Here is an 18,758-nt window from a genome sequence, read left to right on the forward strand (position 1 = left end):
ATGTGTTTGACAGTAAACAAACAAAAAAGTGAATTAAACAGTGTTTGAGCTTTTCGCTAATATTACACTGATCACGCACGATACAGTAACTGAATGTACCGCATGTGATCTGTCAAATTTAGCACGAAGTAACCAATCGTTATGAGAACTGAACACGTGGTAAGAGGAAGTGTGTTTCAACGTAGCTCTTGTTCCACGTTGATTCTTTGCTGAATCTGTGCTGAAACCACTGCATCTGTTGTGTCTTGTCTAGACAAAAGTAACCAATCCAATCGCTTTCTTGCAATCGATTTGATAACTTTGAAGGTAAGTGAGTCCGTAACACGGTTACATTGAGCTGACAGAAATGCAAGACATCTTCTCTTTCTCCCTTGTCGCCGTTTTCCATTTGTTCTACACACGAACGCACTCGAAGGAACTGCAGTCGAACGCTTCCACTTCTACATGTAAGGTGGGTAAAGTCAAAGAGATTCTGTTACTAACTGAGGTTTTTTTCAACGGGAATTTATACTAGATGAGATACACCGATATAGATAGTACTATAGATATACTGAGATGTACTTCCTTTTGGTCAATTTTGTATCCCCATTCCACGCGATCCGTTGATAATACTTTTAAGCATATGCATAATTAAAAATTTTGATGAAAACCTTATCTGTCAAGGCAGGTACGGGACCTAATTGTAATTCAGGAATAACTGAAATCTTATACAAGTAGTAAGACGTGATGAACATTCGATTCCACCATGAATAGCCAGAAATAAAAATAATGGATCATATTAAAAAATACACGAACTGCTAACGTTTAGCTCAATGTTACTGATTGCCGCAATACACTACTTACTTGAGCAAGGGTGAAGATTCTGAAGATTTACGCTAGCTTTTGTTTTAAAAGCCGGATCCTCATTCTGTAATGCCAGGAATGCCCGGCGTGTCAGGAATACCGGGAACTCCGGGTGCTCCGGGTAGAGATGGCTTCAAAGGAGAGAAGGGCAGCGTCGGAAAGCGAGGATTACAAGGCGCTGTAGGAATCCCAGGGAAAATAGGACCACGGGGCCCTGAAGGATCCAAAGGGGAGGCGGGCAAGAAAGGAGAAATTGGTAAGATGGGAGCAAAAGGAAGTACGGGTACCCCTGGGAACACTGGCCCAAGAGGCTTAAAAGGATTCAAAGGAGAAAGAGGCTCGATGGGAACAAAAGGAAGTAAGGGTATCCCTGGGAACATTGGTCTCAGGGGTTCAAAAGGATCCAAAGGAGAAAATGGCATCGGAACAAAGGGAGAGAAAGGAGATGTAGCAAACATGGAACCAAGACAAAGAGCCAACTGGAAACAATGCGCTTGGCGATCGGAAACGGATATTGACAGCGGTAAAATAAAGGTAAGTCATCGCATTAGGATTCATTAAACTTCTTGGCTTGAAACTAGCAGTCTATAAGAAAGTAAGTTCCAATGATAGACGATCGAATGGTCCCATTCAGTTTAAAAGTGCTTGCAAAATTTGGCCTTTCCTCGAATTGCTTACAAAAATTAGATGAGTGCTCGGTTGCTCCTGCTCGCAAAATCCTTGAAACTGCTCGCATGCTCGGATTCTCGTTAAAATGTGCTTGATTGCTTTAAATTTCGTGAATCTTGCTCTTTTTGAGCCCCCTCCATAGTTTTGTTGAGGTAGGAGGCTTGGTAAAAGCGATAAGTGTTTATTTCTTTAGTAGATGATCGCTGTCGCTGAAAGGTACAGCCAAGTCCGACTGTGCTGAGAGCTTAAACTAAGTCAGATGTTCGAACTGGAACTAATAATACACAAACAAATGAAAATACTCCCCGACCAGGATGACAAAAAACAACAACTTGTCTTCTAACTATAACTTTGTCAGTCTACGCTGCAAATGTTAAAACTTAAGTTCTTTTCCTTAGACTTGTTGATTGATCGATCGATGGATTTATTGATTGACTGATTGACTGATTGATTGATTGATTGGTTAGTTCATTGACTGATTGCTTGGTTGGATGATTGATTGGTTGATTGATTGATTGGTTTGTTGATTGATTGATTGATTGGTTGATTGATTGGTTGTTTGACTGATTGATTGGTTGGTTGATTCATCAGTGAGTTACTTAAGTACAACACCTCTCAACGGAAATTAAGATCGTCCTCTCAACACCTTCTGGCGACCCCGAAAGCTAGACTGAAAACATATGGAGAGAGAGCATTTGCTGTGGCGGCACCGAGACTATGGAACTGGATCCCACTTGAACTAAGACCCAGTAGTTCGATTGACATTTTTGAAAGGCCTTTAAAAACATATCTTTTTAAACAAGCTTTTTAACACTTAATTTTTAGATGATTTTTTTTATTTTTTGTTTTTTTCCCCTCCCCTTTTTTAGCTTTGTAAATATATTTTTTTAAATTTAATGTAAAGCGCCATGGACAAATAGTGGATTGGCGCTATATAAATATTTTATTATTATTATTATTGATTGATTGATTAATTGATTGATTGATCGATTGGTCGATTGGTCGATTGGTCGATTGATTGATTGATTAATTAATTGATTGATTGATTGGTTGATTGATTGATTGGTTGGTAGATTGATTGATTGATTGATCGATTGGTCGATTGATTGATTGGTTGATTGATTGATTGATTGATCGATGTATTAATTGATTGATTGGTTGATTGATTGGTTGATTGATTGATTTATTGATTGATAGGACTGCACTCTACCTATGTAGAATACGAATAGTCTCTCTATCGTTTAGTCCGTCCTGCGTGAAGCAGAAGAAAACCGCGAGAAAAAAAAGGCCGCGCGAAATCCTGAGGGCGAGAAGCGCGAAAGGAGAGACTACCAACAAAGGCAGAGAGTTTGACCTTTTTAGGCCGAGTGGTTTTTCTATGTGAATTTCTAAGCTTATAAACCGTATCCAATATAAAATTCCTCATCTTGAAGTCTTCTCGTTATCGCCTAGCCCCTGAAGATGTGTTGAAGAAAATTGCTCGGTACTTTAAGTAGAGAGGCTAAAACATGGGTCCTTCCTTCTTGCCACGCGAAGAACCTCCCTCAGGCTACGTTGAGCTAAACTGTCAAAGAAGTTGTGAAAAGAAGAAGGCGAAGGGTCCATCTTGCAACGCGTGTTGCTGCCTCTGTAGATGTAACTTTAAATATTATTGCGTAGATTTCAAACGCAGAATTTCAACTGAGAATTTACATTCTGTACTAGAGATTCTGCATTTGACGTGCCGTCCGGTCGGTTGGGACACAGAACTTGGTTTCTCTTCCGACAAAAAACGTATCTGACTCAAAACCGAGTGTGTGGCAAATGTGTCACTAAAATTCGGATCACTGTTGAATTCACGAGGTATATAGAAGATAATACATGGGTGTGCATGGTTAAAGAATTTCTCTTCGAGAGTTCAACTCGATATCTCACGAGAGAGCCCAGCGAACGAGTGAAATATTAATTTGAACACGAGAAGAGAAATTCCATATCTACAACCAACCATGTATTATGTTGTGTATTATATAAACATACTAATGACGACATTTTTGAATATTTTCCGAAGATTTCCAAACGTTTTCCGAAATTTCCGAAGATTCTCCAAAAGTTTTCGGAAGGCCAGATAAACGTTTCTGAACATTTTCCGAACATTTCCGAAGATTACTGAAGATTTCCGAAAATAAATCAAGGTTGGTTTCTACCGTGTACGATGATTCATCAACGACAATTTACAATTTCGATGTCAGGCCCTACGTGTTCTTGTGTCAACAAATTCTGAAATTCTTCCTATTGATATCGCTCCGGCGAGACGAACAACGAAAAATGCAGCGAAACTTTGCGAAACTTACCTTTATAAATGGCTGCCATACGTTTAGTCTCGATAACCAGATTGGAGAGAGCGGAGGCAATGGAGCTTTTAATGCATTCTGCATCGTTTTCATTCAATCTTTGAGATGGACGGCAGACAGGCCAAGCTTAGTCAGTTCACTGACTTGTTCTTCGATGATATGACGCTATTGAGCGGCAAAATCACCAACACACTCACGGTGGAAAGCTTTGCCAAACAAAACACTTAATAAATTAAACTCTTTCCAAAGCCTGTTGGCAGAATCGCAATGAGAGTCAGACTCCTCTCGCGCCGCCAGGATTTCGCGTGGCAACTTTTTTCGCGCGTTTTTGTTGCGCGTCACGAGCGATGGAGAGACCATACTCGTACACTGTTTTTCTACAGGAATCTTGCTTGTCCGGCCGAGGCTGAATATTCTTATTTTTCTGCCGGTCTTAGGCAAAACATTATTGTGAATATCGTTAGGTCATAGTGTAAGATCTGAGTTCTGTTTTAGAATGTATTTGGTGCCTGTTTGGTGTTGAAGTAATTTTGGAGCCAGCCTGCGGGCATTAAAGGCTGATATGACGCACATACCTTCTTTTAGAAATGTTATTAGCGTGAAACATACGGCTAGTGATGTTTTTTTTTTTTTCATTGCTCTTTGACTAGTTTTACCATTTAAAGACACGAAGATTATTATTGCTTGATATTTAAAAATTTTCAAAGCACAAAATTAAATTGTTCACAAAATCTCAGCTTCGGGTTTATTCTTAAAATATTCTTAGTATTTTGCAAATGTCAGCCTGAATATTTTTATAAAATATATTCTTATAAAGAAAAAGAGTGTAGTCTACCTATGTGGTATTACAATTATAGTATAACCTCCTTAATTTATGCATGCAGTTATTCCTTTGTAAGCTGTATTAGTATTCAAACATCCTTGGCCATTTTTTTCCTATTTCAGGAATGTTCTTTCAACAAGCTACACGATAATACCGCTCTTAGAGTCTCCTACCAGGGAAGCGCTCAAGTCTATTCAGATCACAAATGCAACAGATGGTATTTTAAGTTTAGCGGCAATGAATGTAGTGATCCCTTGCCGATCGAGTCAGTCGTTTTCACTGACTGGGCTCGAGAAATTTCTCAAATCCTCCGTCATCTTTCCTTTGATGGTTATTGCGAAAACCTCGCACGGGGCACAGTCAGCGTTGAACTCTGGGTAGACAAGTGCTTTGGTCTGTCACTGGGTGAGCTTACACGGGATGGAATTCAGTGTCCCGGATTATGATTGAAGAAGTACCGCCATCCCAGTAGTGCTGTTAATATTCATAACTGGGAAAAAGATGAGATTAAGCGGTGTATGCGATCAACGTTAGAAATTGATAGGAATACAGTTGGATTTAATTATTAGATTTCCATATATGCATATCTAAGTCTATATACTGTTCATAATAACTGTTTGCTGGTGGTACAGCCGTGATATAACTGTGATATATCTCGTGATATAACTGTTTGCCCGTGATACGCATCAAAATGTTACTAATAATTATACTTTCTCTTTTCTGATTGGCCGAAAGCGTACAGTGAACTTTCGAAATCAGCGCCTGTGACGTCATCTAGCTGCAAATTATATAATAACATGTGAAGGACATTCAAAGTCACGGGTAATCACGTCATGTATGACCGCGGTGCGTGATTTCTTAGGGTAATTATGTCAAGTTCGCGCGCTTTGTGTTGCTCGCGGTCAGCGAAGAAGCAAAAACACGAGTTACATTTTTTTTTCGTTCAGTGTATAATAAAACAATTATTAGATTTGTTTTTTTGTGATATTCAGAATAATCAAGGTCTCGGTAACGTTTATCAGCCTCAGCCTTCGGCTTCGGCTGACAATCCCTACCTCGACCTTGATTATTTTGGATATCACAAAAACCTCATCTAATAATAATTGTTTATAATACATTGAAAAATACATTTATTACAGAACATGAAAAGTTTAATCTGTATCTGATCTTGACTGTTCTCTTTAAAGAAAAGTGTATCTTAACGTTTTTTATAATAAAGTTTCCATATGATGCGCGCTCTGATTGGCTGAAAGAGCGTGCTTTATCAGAGAACAGAGCACGGGTTGATGACGGTAAGTTGGCTTTCAAATTTTTGCTTCGGAATTTTGACAAATTTGACCCAAATTAAACATCCCCTGTGATTCAGACAAACGCAATGGAAACGAGCTATTTGTCTGAAGTAAATATGGCTCACAGAGACCATTGTTAACAACAGTAGTGTTAAAACTGTACCAAAATAAGAAGTTTTGCTAGATTCCCGCCGACAAAACACGTAGCGAAATAAACAAATTCTCAACCTAAACAGTGCTTCGATAAAAGACATTATATTTGTTACGAAGGCATAAATTATACTTAAGAAGTAAAACAACGACAGAAAACAACAACTGAACTGTCTCTGTTTACGATGAGAAGCTTCATTTTTGTAAAAATGCTCAATTGCTCAAACAACACTTACATGTAGTCTAGTAATGCTCGTTCTCCGGTCATCTCAGCGAAGTGAACCGACGAGTGATCAGTGCAAAGCTTGCTCTGATATTCTCTTCTGTGCTCGGAGTAGAACCAGTCGGAGCCGTTTAGTCTTTCTAACTTTTACGCTAGTTCGGGCAATCTTGCTGCATGCGGCTACAAGCCGTAAATAACTGCAGCTCCGTTCAAATTCAATTCGGCATTTTGCATTTTCATCCGCGGGCTTTGAGCTCAGCGTTTCGTAATTTCCACTGGAAAAGAGCACGTTTTCATGGGCCACAATACGGCCGGATTCCTCTGGACTATAAACCTTCACCTGCCTTTAGATCAGTATTTAAAATTTAACTTAAAAGCGAACTTCGAAGGCATCGTTCTTCTCTCGAAAGCCGTTCAAACTACTCGAAACTGAAAGCTTAGCTGAAGGCCAGTTTGTGATTGACAGCTGTCGCTTCGTTAGCCAATCAAATTATTTGAACAATTCTAACAAGGATTGTGATTGGCTTATTTTAGCGTGCTTTATCAGAGAACAGTTCACGGCTGACGCCACTTTTGGTCGTTTGGAAAATAAAGTTTGGTTTGAAAATTCTGCCAAATTCGTGGGGAAATTATCGGATTCTTTATCATAAAACAAATAAAGAAGCCTCGACTGTGCTCTGTTCTGTTGTAAAGCACTTAGGAAGCGGTAGAGCACTCAAGAAGTAGGGAAAAACACTCGACTACGTCTCGTGTTTTCCCCTACACTTCTTTCGTGCTCTACCGCTTCCTGCGTGCTTTACAACAGAACAGAGCACAGTCGAGGCTTCTTTATTTGTTAAGTAGTGGCTAAACCAATATTCTATAGAATTTATAGCTTTATATGTTACTAAAAGCTTTATTGAAAAAGATGAAAAAGACAGAAAAAGTGAAATGACAGTCTGAAGGAGTAGTGAATAGCGCCCGTTTGGGCAGTAGCCAATCAGCGTGCAGGGATTGTACCACGTGACCAATTTTTCCCCATACATTCTCTTAAAATTGCAAATCCAAGATGGCGCCTGGGTAGGCAAAACATGGCGCCCGTGACGTCACAGCCCGCTTATGCCCAAATAAGGAGATAGACCGGAAGTGAGTTTAAAAATTGATTTTTATTGATTACAGGAAGTAAAAATTACAATGGTGAGTATCCGTACGGAAACGACATGAAAGTGTTCGTGTCAACGACGCGTTTGTCGAAGACGAGTCCGTATCGTTTGGTCCGTGTGATGACTTTGAGATGTTTGGTGGCTGGGTTTCTCCAGAAGAAGTTGGGGTTGACGACATTGATGTTGCGTCGTTCATCCTCGAGAGGTTGTGTGAGTTCGTCGAGTAGATTTTGTCGCATGACGTCATAATTGAGTTGCCTGGATCCTCGTACATTGAGTGAGAAGCCTCGGACTTTGCAGCAGACTTTGCCTTGGTGGGTTCTGTATCCGTAATTTTTGGGTCCAGCGGCAGTGAAATCGGTGATGAAATCGCCGTCGTCGAGTTCGTTGGTCATCTCGCCCAGGTAATCGGGACATCGGCTTGACCTGGTTTGTGCGAGTAGATGACGGAGTCAGTGTCAAAGTAGAGAACTTGTTGTTTCAATTGTTCCAGGTAGCTGTATAATTTGAGACGCGCCCAGCAGGTGGTGAAAGCGGCGACGAAGATGTTGATTCGTCCGTTGTCGGGTTGATTGTTTTTGAGTTCGGCGTGGACGACTTCTAGGGCTTCGTCGTTGGCGATTCTGACTTGTCGTATGTCGTTGAAGGGATTGGAAACGAGGTCAAAGAGTTGCGTTGCATTGTAGACGACTTGGGTGGTGGGTTTGTGTAGGTTTTCGCCGAACTTGCCCCAAAAGGAGTTGAGCATGAGTTTGGCGGTGGCTTTGCGTCCTGGATTTTTCTGGATCATGGTCGGATCGAAAGCGATGCCTTCTTTCTGTTGGTATTGTTGCACGTACCGTGCCTTGTCTTCGGGGGTGTTACACCAATTCGGGTAGCCAGCGGATTCCTGTTTGATTTTTAGCCAGGTATTCACGTAATCGGCGAAGAGTCCTTTACGGCGTTGTTCTGGCGGGAAATGGTGGACTTCGTGTATCTTGTTGAGCGTGTATCCCATGGCAACGGCTTTCTGGATTTCGGGTGTGCACCAGGTCCCTCGTAGCGTGCGTTGCTCGGCCGTGTGTGGGCAGTGGTGCGATTTCTCTAGGAGTGGTTTGGTCATTTCGTGTTCCACGCACGATCGGCAGAGTGGGAAGGTGAGTTTACCTCCGTGCCTGAAAGGTAGAACGGGGTGATATAGTTCGTGAGGCGGCAGTATGTCCACTTTGGCCATTCCGAAGTAGTGATGGATGTCTTGATCTTGGGGGTTGACGATGACTTGCGGGTGTCCTACAGGGTATTCGCCTTCCTTGTTGGCCCAGGGGTAGAGCGACGTCACGTCGACGTACTTGGTTTTTTCTCCTTGGGCCACATTGGTCACGTGATGTAGTTTGACGGCGTTCGTGGGCCCTCCGAAGAAGGCTTCTCGTGGCTCGAGCGGTTCGACGATTTGGAACGTATCTAGGAACTTGCGTAGATCAGGGTCGGTTTTGACTTCTAGGTCCCAGTCGCATTCCCACTTGACGCAGAGCTGGTAGCCTTGGCGACTGAGAAGGTCGTGTTTCTTGAGCGTGGACTCGTAGACTTCCTGTAGGGTGCGATCGGTGTGGCAGATGGGATATCGGTTGCGTTGGCGAGGGAAACAGCGCGGACATCCGTGCCATAGACATCCGTGGAATTCGTAGACGGTTCGAGTGGTTGGATCGTATCCGTCCACGAGATGATTTGTTAGACGGACTTCACCTCCGTTTCGTACGGTGTGGATACGATCGCCTTGGTCAGTGTGTTGCAACAAGTGTTCTTGCCAGGCTAGCCATTTCAGGGCTTTGACGGACTGATTGGATCGTGCGCCGTGCCATCCTCGAGGCGGTCTGGAGGCGATGGTGTTGGGCGGGACGAGTTTCTTGCACCAGAATCGGTTGCAGGCGGAGGCGATGGTGACGCATTTCTCCATGGGGTCGAAGTCGGCTTTTTGTTTGAATTCTTGCCGGAACTTTTGACAGCCTGCTTTGAGGAGTTTGACATCCGATTCGCAGTAGGCTTCCATTTCTTGCCGTAAGACGAAATGGTAGTTATCATTGACTTTCTCTTGGTACCACTGTTCGAATTCGGCTTTCTTTTTGGCGGACATGCCGTCGGGATCGTACATGTCTCGCGGTGGCATGGGTCCTTCGTACTCTTGATTTTCTAGGGTGTTGAATTTGTGCGGGAAGAATCCCTTGCAGAGTTCGTGGATTCCGAAGGTGGCGGGAAAGTTGGCCAGCGGGAACGGGAGAAAGCATAGGGAATCTTTGAAAGTCAGTCTGTCGGATCTCAGGGACAGTATCTTGGTGCCTACGGTGATTTGGTCTGTGACTTCTCGATGCGTGGCGTAACAGTGTTGTAAGATGAACATCCCGTCGTAGCCTTTGAGATTGTGAAAGAGGACGATGACGTCCCGATCGTCTCCGTCCACGTCGACGGCGAGGGATTCGAGGTGGTCGAACATGTCGGAGGTGCAGGTGGGACTGTAGAAGGAGCAGAATTGATCCTCTTCATCGTCTTCCAAGCAGAGTAGAATGGGTGTCTGATTCCCTTCGGCGTCGGTGATGGCTTCGTAGTCGCAGTACACTTGAAGGGGCGGATCTCTGGCTACCCAGACTCGCGTGTCTGGATCATCGGGTTCGGGTTCTTCGAAGGGTCTACCTTTGACTTCGTCGCGCGGCACGCGTTTCTTTTTGGGCTCGTCTTCGTCTTCGGGGATGCGTTGGATGTAACATCGGTGCGTCGGCAGAAAGACTTTCTTTTCGCAGATGTGGCATTCGCCCCATCCGCACTTGTGATCGGGGGTACGACGGTCACCTCCTCGTCCAGTCCTGTGTTTAGGTTCGTAGACGTGGCAACAGTCTGGACATTTTTTGTATGTGTCGCAGATGGATGGGATGTTGAGACTCCGGCGTTGCAGGTGGTAGTTGTAGCATTGGTCTCCGAAGAATTTTCTGTGACATAATCGGCAGATCGAGGTGGGTTCGGGAAACTTGCCTCGTGCTAGGGGTCGTTTGGCTTCGATGAAATCGGGGCAGTCCTTTCGTTTGCAGGCGGGACACCATTTACCGTTGCAGGGATGACGTTGAAAGTTGTCGTGATCGTATCCTCGATTGCATTCGTCGCAGAAGTAGGATTTGCTTAGGAAACCGCTGAACAAGTTACATCCGTCGTAGTGACTGTCTTCTTTGATGAGGCGAATGATCTTGTCCGAGGGTTCGGGTCCCGCGTAGATGAGCATGTGGGGTGGATCGATGGAAAGGACTTTGAGTTGGTACCCGGGTAACGCGGCCTGAAACTGCTGCAGTTCGGGAATGCCGCAAGGTCCTTCGGGGACGTGGGCTAGACGGTGGAGTTCTTTGGCCAATCGCTCTTGGAAGGGCAGCCCCTGTTTGAGGTTGTGGTAATCTGGGTCACGCGAATTTCCGTTCGCATCTACCAGGGCTTTCATGGTGACGATGGCGCGAGCGCAGCAGAGATTGTCTTTGTTTTTGATGGTCACGCGCGACCGTTTGACGATTCCCCGTACGGCCGCGCAACTCGGTTTGTATCGTTTTCCGTGCCCGCGCCCTGGACCTGGGGTGCGTATGAAGGTGGTTTCCATGGTGAATGTGTCGTCGGGGGTGAATTCTTCGTTGGAGTCAAGTTTGGCCGCGAGAGACTGGAGATAAGTGTCTAGTCTTTCACTCCCTTCTTCGAATTCTCGCACGGTGAAGGTGGTGGATTGAAAGGCGTGCGTGAAGGTACTGGACTGCATGGTGAAGTGGACCGTGGAGTTGGGTGTCAGGGTAGGATCCTGAGCGATTTGTTGCTCGATGGATCGTTGAAGGGCCTGAGTCAATTCTTGGCCTAGATTGTCCCTGGGAGTCACGTCTCTGTGTTGTCTGAGCGTGGCTTCGAACCGTTGTTTGTTGAGGACGTTTCTCCAGTTACGTCGAGCGCCTACGGGTCTTAATTCAAATTCTAGGAGGGGCCTTGTATTGCTTCCACCTCCAGTTTGGATCATCACTCGGTCGAGAGCCGGATCAAAGATCCATTCGTCATCGTCGTCGAAGGGGAAGGCTTCGTCGTGGGTCCGTCTGTTCTGTGAAGACATGAATGAGACAAATGTTACGAACATCGCTTTTTATTTAACAACAACATCCTCGTCCTCAAAGGGACCGAACAGGGACGATTTTTTACGTTCTAAGTTATGGAACACGTTTATGAAACTGTATCCTAGATAGACTTTCTTTTTCCTGTTACTAAGATTGATGTAATAACCATAGAAAGCCGTAAAATAAGATTTGCTTCCGTCATTTGATTGAAGTGTGTATTTCTGTTTTTTAATTTGTATGTGTCCGTAGCCCCATTGTCTTTTCAGTTCGCCATAATCTAAAATGTCTTCGCGAAGTCTTATCAATGGTTCCTTGTTCCTGCGGTCGAATATGTGTTGCCAGGTTGCCAGGCAAAGTATGCGCCACTGTATCTCTGTTGGTAACCTATCCCAGTGACTCTGTAATGGAGTGGGAACGTTTCTCAGTGTGTAGTATTTCATAACGTGTAGGGTAGAGGAAAGTCTTTTCTATGGGGACGCGTCTCTTGGCCTCTTTTATGGTGGGAGCTAAATATGTTTTTTTGGGTTTATCGTAAGCGTCGATGTAACATCCGTATATTCTCATATGTTGAAATCTGTCTATTCTCTTCTTTTTTATACAACACGGTGAATTGCATCGACATTGAACAATCTTAATGTGTCCTATGCCCCATTGTTCTTTCAGTTTGCCGTATTCTATTATTTCTTTGAGAAGACGACGTAACTTTTTGTTTCTTCTGCGCTCGAGTAGGATTTGGTTCCTGGCTAGGTGCATGATGTAGTCCTGTAGTTCATGAGGTAATCGATCCCAGTCATTGCTATTCTGTGGGGGGTGAGGATATCAATCTCTTAACGTCCGGTATTCTGAGACAAGCATGATATAACCCGTACCCTAAAAATATGGCTCGCTTAAGGTTGCGTTCGTCTGTGTAGATTCCATTCACGACCATGTGCTTATTTTTCATTCCTGGAACTCTTCCTTTGGGACAATAATCTAACAGACATGTCTCTAGAACTACTTTGATTGCACCTAGCCCCCATTCTGCTTTGACCTGAGCGAAGGTTCGAATCTCGTCACAAAGCTCTCTCCTCATTTCACGTTCGCGCCTCTCTACGAGAGACTGGGACTCTCTGAGGTGAAGGATGTAGGCCTGCATCTCAGTGGGAAGACAATCCCAGTAACTCTATGAAAAGAAGGTGATGAACAAGGCGTGACAAAGATGTCGTGCGAATTTGTAACCGCAAAACACCACGAAACAAAATCTCAAGTCCAAACGGAGGTAGAACTCTAGGGTAAAGGAGGCGACGACGAGTCTCAGTTCCATGGGTCAGTTGTCTAGGGAAGCCACGAACGCACGTAGATAGCACGGTGTGTGACAGATCTGACAGTGCAACTTCTCGTTGTTCACCCCCTTGTTCATCTGGTCATCGAGTGCCCTGGCGAAGCAATCGAAATGCACGTAGTAACGACAGCACTTGGTAAGGGCGCAGGTTTCGGTTCTAAGGATGACTTTCTTACATAGGGTGCACGTTATACTCACTGCTTCATGTTGATCCATCAGTTGGTTCATCTCCTCGTCGGTCGGCTCCTGTGCCATGATTTTTAAGCGCTCGATACAAGTCAAAAACTCAGAGTGCCGTGAACGGTTCGAGCCGATCTTTTTATACTTACGGTAAAACTGGATCCCAGGTTACACTCGACCTGGGCCCAGTCTACGACCGTGAGTGGGTGTGGTAGGGGGATACCCCCTATCCCCTGGGTCTACCCTGTACACGTGATGTCGGCCTTTTTTCTTTTGATTGGTGCATGATGGACATAAAGCGAGGTGCGCATTCGACATTTTTTCGGTTTTTGGTGATGGAGACTGAATCTGGGCACCGCAGCCGCCGACCTCGAAGTCAGTCCCCCGAAGGATCACCAAGACGCGTACGACGACGATGAACCACCGAGACGTAGTCGTCGCCTTCAGGGTCATCTACCCGAAGAAACACCGATTCAACAAGTGTGTTTTATTTGTCAGAGAGACATTCACGTCGATTCTCTGGCATCGTGCCAGCGTACTCCTTGCTGCGGTGCGTGGATGCATCGACGTTGTTACCAGGATATGGAGAGATGGGTTCTGAACTGCGGCAACTGCCGACGCGTGATCGGTGACAATCAGCCTGAGGTCGTGTTGGAAACCGACGAGGAACTCGAGGAAGATGATCATGAGGAGTACCAGTTAACGGCAGGTGCGAATGATCGTTTAGTTAGAATGGATCGAGAGTTGGATCGATATCGTAGTGAGGGTAGACCTGACCACTGCCATTGCGAGGGGTCGTACTTGTGGAATCAATTGCCGTACGACTTAGACCCTAACGTTTGGCGACGTTATTATACCTTTCTCAGAAATTTCGTGACTCTGTATCGGGATCGAGACCTGTACATTCACGGTTGTGTGCGTCTCCCCGTGGAACCGACCCGAGAGGTCAGAGCTATTTTTTACCGTCTGTTCATTTACAACACTCCTTACTATACGTATAACTTGATACGAATTCAAAGGTTCAGACTCTTCTTTAGACGCGTGGAAGGGCGAAGGGATATTGAGATTCGAGAGCTCTGTCTACTACCTTTTCCCGGCGGTCCCTCGTTTTACCATGAGGACGGACTATGGACCTGACACTGTTTTTTCGTTTGCAGTGGACACTCATCGCAGAATGATTCACGACGCCCTTACCTATATGAGAGACCATGGAAAACCCTTCGACACGCACAATTCCTTGACGCGTTCCTGGAATCATTTGCCTTATCCCATTCCTGTCACGGTGTGGTTCCAGTACTATCGCGAGATGGAGGACTTTGTGCGATCCTCGGAGTTTCGAAGTCCCATGTACATTCACGGCACCGTGTTCTTTCCCCTCAATGTCATTTCGTACGATCATATACGCATGGAGGTGTATCGCATGTTTTATTTCAACACCCCTTTCTTAGTGTTCGAATTCACCTCCAGAATTAGGTTTCGGTTGTTGTTCATATCTTCGTCGACGTTCGGGGACCAAATAAGGTTCGAACGTTTGTTTGTGACACCGAATGCCTCGAATACTCTCTACCACAACGGCATGACGTGCGAGAGTTGAAGAAGAAAAACAAAGAGACTCTTTTTTGAAAGAACAACAAAGTGTGTAATTTAATGTTTACAACATCAACAATAAAGTTTACAATTTCAAACGTTTTCTTGTCTTAGGTGGAGTCATATTTCAGTCCCTTTCTCCAAGGTTCGAAATCTTCCCATCCTTCTTGTAACTTTTCTGCTTCTGTCTTCTTGGACTTCTTGTACGTCTTGCCCTTGGCTTTGCCTTTGGGACTGTAACCACCGTCGTCTATGTATTTCTCTGTGACACCGATGGATCTTAAGAACTCTTTTTGCGCTTCGGTCATGAGTTTACCTGGGGCTGATTTGGCAGTTGGTTTGGGTGGAACGGGTGGCTTCTTGCTTGTGGATGGTTTGGTATATTTGAACTCCTTTTTGAGACCTGACGTGGAAGGTGTGGCGGGTTCTTGCTTGATGATCACGGGGGCTCGTGCTGCGGGGGGTTGGTTGACGCCCTTGATGATCTGTTTCAACATACGTTCGTCGGGTGCGTCGGCCATGCCTTCGGGTTCTGTCGTTCCTTGGTACGTGGGAGTGCCGCGTATGCCCGTCCGTATACGTTTCACTAGTTTGACTTCTTCGTTTGCCATGGGTTTGGTCATCTTGACGGCCATGCTGGCGGGGATACGTTTGTCTTTCAGGATGAGATCTTCTTCGGCGGCCAGACGTCCCGCTTTGTTCAACAAGGCGCTCTGGGTGATCTTACCCTTGTAATAATCTTGCAAACGATTGAATTTTTGAACGGGTACCATCATGACTTCGTTCATGCCTTCTGCTGACTCAGGGTCGTGTCAGGAAACTCGGACAATTCTCTCAAGGCAGTCTCGTAACAGTCTTGCCAGTACCGTATGGATTCGTCTTTCTTTTCCAACTCGAGTTTAAGACTTTGAACGGTTTGCTTGCCTTTACCGCACTCCCTGCACAACTCGATGCACCCACCGGGCGGTGTGGTATCTCGATTCGTTTGACAGGTTTGGCAGAAGTCACCGAACTTTAAAGCCATGTACTCTTGATACAGGTCGTGGTACCTCTTGTTCAAGTAATCGTACGAGTCTTTCCATCGGGCTTCGCGACGATTGGCATCTTGCAACAACTGTACGAGTTTAGGGATGGTATTGGACTCCTCTTCTCTCGGCGGGAAATTGGGTATGACGTCGATCCCCTCCAGCGGGTAACCGTCTTCGCTGCGTCCTTTCACCGTACACAACATGCTTTGAAACAACCGTGTAAACCGCTCCAGAACCCTGCTCCGTTCTGACTCAGGAGATGCTCTCTTCGGCGCTTGAGAGAGTTTTTGCGTCTACCCACTTCGCGCAGAACCTTTTTATGTCTTTTCAGTTTCCCATAAGTCGTTGCGTTGATGGGGATCCTCTTTTTCAGCAAATTGAGAACCATCTCGCTGATGGCGTTGATCTGATCTCTGTCGGCGTAATGCAACATCTGTTGACGTTTATTTCGATTGGCTTCTTTCAGGACGCTCGTTAAGAAACGACGTTGTCGTCGCAACCGCTTCATCGTTCACGTCTAACGTCCGGTTGGTTCGTCACGCTCTTTTATTCACAAGTCTTGGAGAAGACTCAACACCGTCTTGGCTACGGTGCCGACCAGTTTACCAAGACCCTTTCCCCTTTGGACCCTCCTTCTTCCTACTCCTACTCGACGTATTCCCACTCGCCGTCTCCTTCGCCTTCTCCTCACCATGTCGTGTTCTGACACGCACGCACTTTTCCACTTGAATGACGTAGGCAGGTGATCACGTGTCCTTTTTATAGTCTCTCTACACCGCTCTGCTTCTTCTTTGAACATCTGAATACAACTTCCATGCTTTTTTCAAATTGCCAAAAAACCCTTTTCCCCTTTGGACCCTCCTTCTTCCCACTCGCCGTCTCCTTCGCCTTCTCACCATGTCGGGTTTCCACCTTGAATGACTCACGAAGGGTATCGTGTGTCCATTTTTATAGAGGCGCGTGAACGAATCGTGTTTCGTAGTCTCGAAAGTATCGGTCGTACGTGGGAGGTGTGAAATCCGTCACCACGTCGTCCAACGTTTGCATCTTGATCAAAAATCCATCCAATTCCTCCACACCACCCAGAGCGTAGTTCCTAAGTTCAGTCAATGTCTTTTCGTACGTCGTGTAAGCGAATTGGGTCATGTCCATCTTGAGCGAATACTTCTTTAAATCGTTCCATCCTTTCAGTGCGGCGGCGAAAGCCGTCAATCCTACCGCCACGTACCCATCTTTCCACACGGAACCCACGACGATGCTCGCTGCCGCAGTCAGTAAGGCCAGTCCGTTGAGAATGGCGTTGCACAATTTGTAGTAACCGAACATCTGCCTTCGACACCACCAATACTTGTGGTAGAAAGCATACAAACCGTCCAAACGTCTCAACACGTCCAAATCCACCACAGAGGTAAAAGGTTCATCCAATAAACATACCGAAGTACTCATGACTCTTCTCTAACCAGCGCCAAACGTAGTCTGACTTTCTGTCGAGACGTTCGATCCTTTTAGCTTGTTGCTCGTATTCCCAGATCTCGTCCTTGAAGGCGGTTTCTACGGATTGGTTCAGGATATCCTGGACTTGTCTGTAACTATCGCATTCGTCCGCGATACGTTTCATGTCTTCGTGATCCATGCTGGTCGCATCCCAGTAAGAGCGGGAGCATCGACATAGATGCAGGAAGTAGGGGAACTACTTGACTTCGCTTCTCAACATGTTGATGTTCTCAGTTTCGCACACTGGTCGAATTGCGAGTCACCGTAGGACGTTGTCCGTTCTTATAGGTAGTCGTGATCGTATTCGTGGTTGTGATGCCTGCGATTCGTCGACCCGCAGCCGTTTGTTGTTGTTGGCGCAAAATCTCCTCCAATTGTTGCTGCATCTGGGCTTGGTCGAGAACACAGGTGCCTCGCCTTCTTCCGCGACCCGATCGAATCGACGAAGGAGGTGTGGAGTCACTACCACTTCCGCCTCCACCTCCACCTCCACCTCCACCTCCGCCTCCACCTCCACCTCCACCTCCGCCTCCACCTCCTCCTCTACCTCTGCCTCTGCCTCTGCCTCTGTTTCCACCGCTACCACTAGCGCTACTTCTTCTGCGGCTGCCGGAATCACTGGAGGACGTCGGTGTATTTTGACGTGGGACGCGTCTCGGTCGTTTCCCTCCTCGAACGGCTCGCGCCAAAGGTGTGGAGAACGTCGGTAGGGGTGAACGTCTTACACCTCGACGCGACGAATTGGGCGTGCCCACGCCCGTCGTGACGTTGGCGCGCGCCGACCCCGAACCGGCGCTACCGACCCCCACCGTGACATTGGTCTGTGACGCACCCGAGCCAGGAGTGCCTACTCCGACGGGCGAGACATTGGGCAGGGGCGGTGTCGGCAGTGACGATAGCGGTGAGAGAGCGTTCAGACTCACACCCACACCCGCTGCAGGTGGAATCGGAGTACTCGTCCGAACCGGTGTCCCCCAAGGCGAATAATCGTCCAAAGCCGAGAGGTTGAAATCGTCACTACCATAAGAGCTCATTTTTATCCATTCCCCTCTATCTTTCTATCTTCTTCTCAGCGAGTTCTCGTTGCTTATGAACCAAATAATCGAAACCTTCACCATTATATGCGTTTATGATGGACCGTACTTGACGGTAACTCTCGCATTCTGTGACCTGTCTCATCGGTTCGTAGTCTAGCTCATGGGGATTCATGCAGTATTTGAGTCTGGTCTTACATAGGACAATGAAAAGCGGAAACCACTCGACCTCGCTCCTCAGCATGACGGTGCCGCAAACTGATGGCATCGTACGAATCCTTCGTCTTTTAGCACATGGCTGAGGACGCGTTGATCGTCCTGACTGGCTGGATGAAGATCCAATAGCATGTAACCGTAAGGTCGATCGGTGACCTTTCGAAACGTGTCCAACACTTCCTGCCATTGCGTGGGAAACGATTGCAGTAATAGATTTCGTATCCCCAACTGATCCCGAGGGTTCTTGAAGGCCGCGATGTAATGAGCGTTTCGGGAAATGGTCTTGGCGAATTTTCCGTTAGGGAATAGATCCTGGCACAGGTAAAGCA

At 45.9% G+C, this 18,758-nt stretch overlaps 4 protein-coding genes and 1 pseudogene across 4 annotated transcripts; 2 read left to right on the forward strand and 3 right to left on the reverse strand.

The window, feature by feature from the left end:
- The first annotated feature begins 336 nt into the window (after nt 1-336).
- LOC110066156 (uncharacterized) lies at nt 337-5,870 on the forward strand (annotated as a pseudogene).
- A 1,990-nt stretch (nt 5,871-7,860) lies between these two features.
- Nucleotides 7,861-11,592, reverse strand: LOC149095655 (uncharacterized). The gene is made up of 2 exons (XM_089281850.1): nt 8,616-11,592; nt 7,861-7,895 (listed from the first exon to the last, which is right to left on the reverse strand). The coding sequence occupies exons 1-2, from the start codon at nt 11,590-11,592 to the stop codon at nt 7,861-7,863; spliced, it is 3,012 nt and encodes a 1,003-aa protein (XP_089137976.1).
- A 1,409-nt stretch (nt 11,593-13,001) lies between these two features.
- On the forward strand, nt 13,002-14,207 carry LOC149095656 (uncharacterized). The gene is made up of 2 exons (XM_089281851.1): nt 13,002-13,026; nt 13,432-14,207. Exons 1-2 carry the CDS (start codon nt 13,002-13,004, stop codon nt 14,205-14,207), a joined length of 801 nt encoding a protein of 266 aa, XP_089137977.1.
- A 2,406-nt stretch (nt 14,208-16,613) lies between these two features.
- Nucleotides 16,614-17,374, reverse strand: LOC149095657 (uncharacterized). Its single transcript, XM_089281828.1, has one exon. The coding sequence runs from the start codon at nt 17,129-17,131 to the stop codon at nt 16,634-16,636; it is 498 nt and encodes a 165-aa protein (XP_089137954.1). The 5' UTR covers nt 17,132-17,374; the 3' UTR covers nt 16,614-16,633.
- Nucleotides 17,375-17,409: 35 nt separating this feature from the next.
- On the reverse strand, nt 17,410-18,604 carry LOC149095658 (uncharacterized). Its single transcript, XM_089281827.1, has 2 exons — nt 17,979-18,604; nt 17,410-17,906 (listed from the first exon to the last, which is right to left on the reverse strand). The coding sequence occupies exons 1-2, from the start codon at nt 18,211-18,213 to the stop codon at nt 17,410-17,412; spliced, it is 732 nt and encodes a 243-aa protein (XP_089137953.1). The 5' UTR covers nt 18,214-18,604.
- Between the last annotated feature and the right edge of the window lie 154 nt (nt 18,605-18,758).

Source organism: Orbicella faveolata, unplaced genomic scaffold, assembly GCF_042242905.1.
Source record: "Orbicella faveolata isolate gen_17 unplaced genomic scaffold, um_ofav_v1 contig_5, whole genome shotgun sequence".
Taxonomy (NCBI): domain Eukaryota; kingdom Metazoa; phylum Cnidaria; class Anthozoa; order Scleractinia; family Merulinidae; genus Orbicella; species Orbicella faveolata.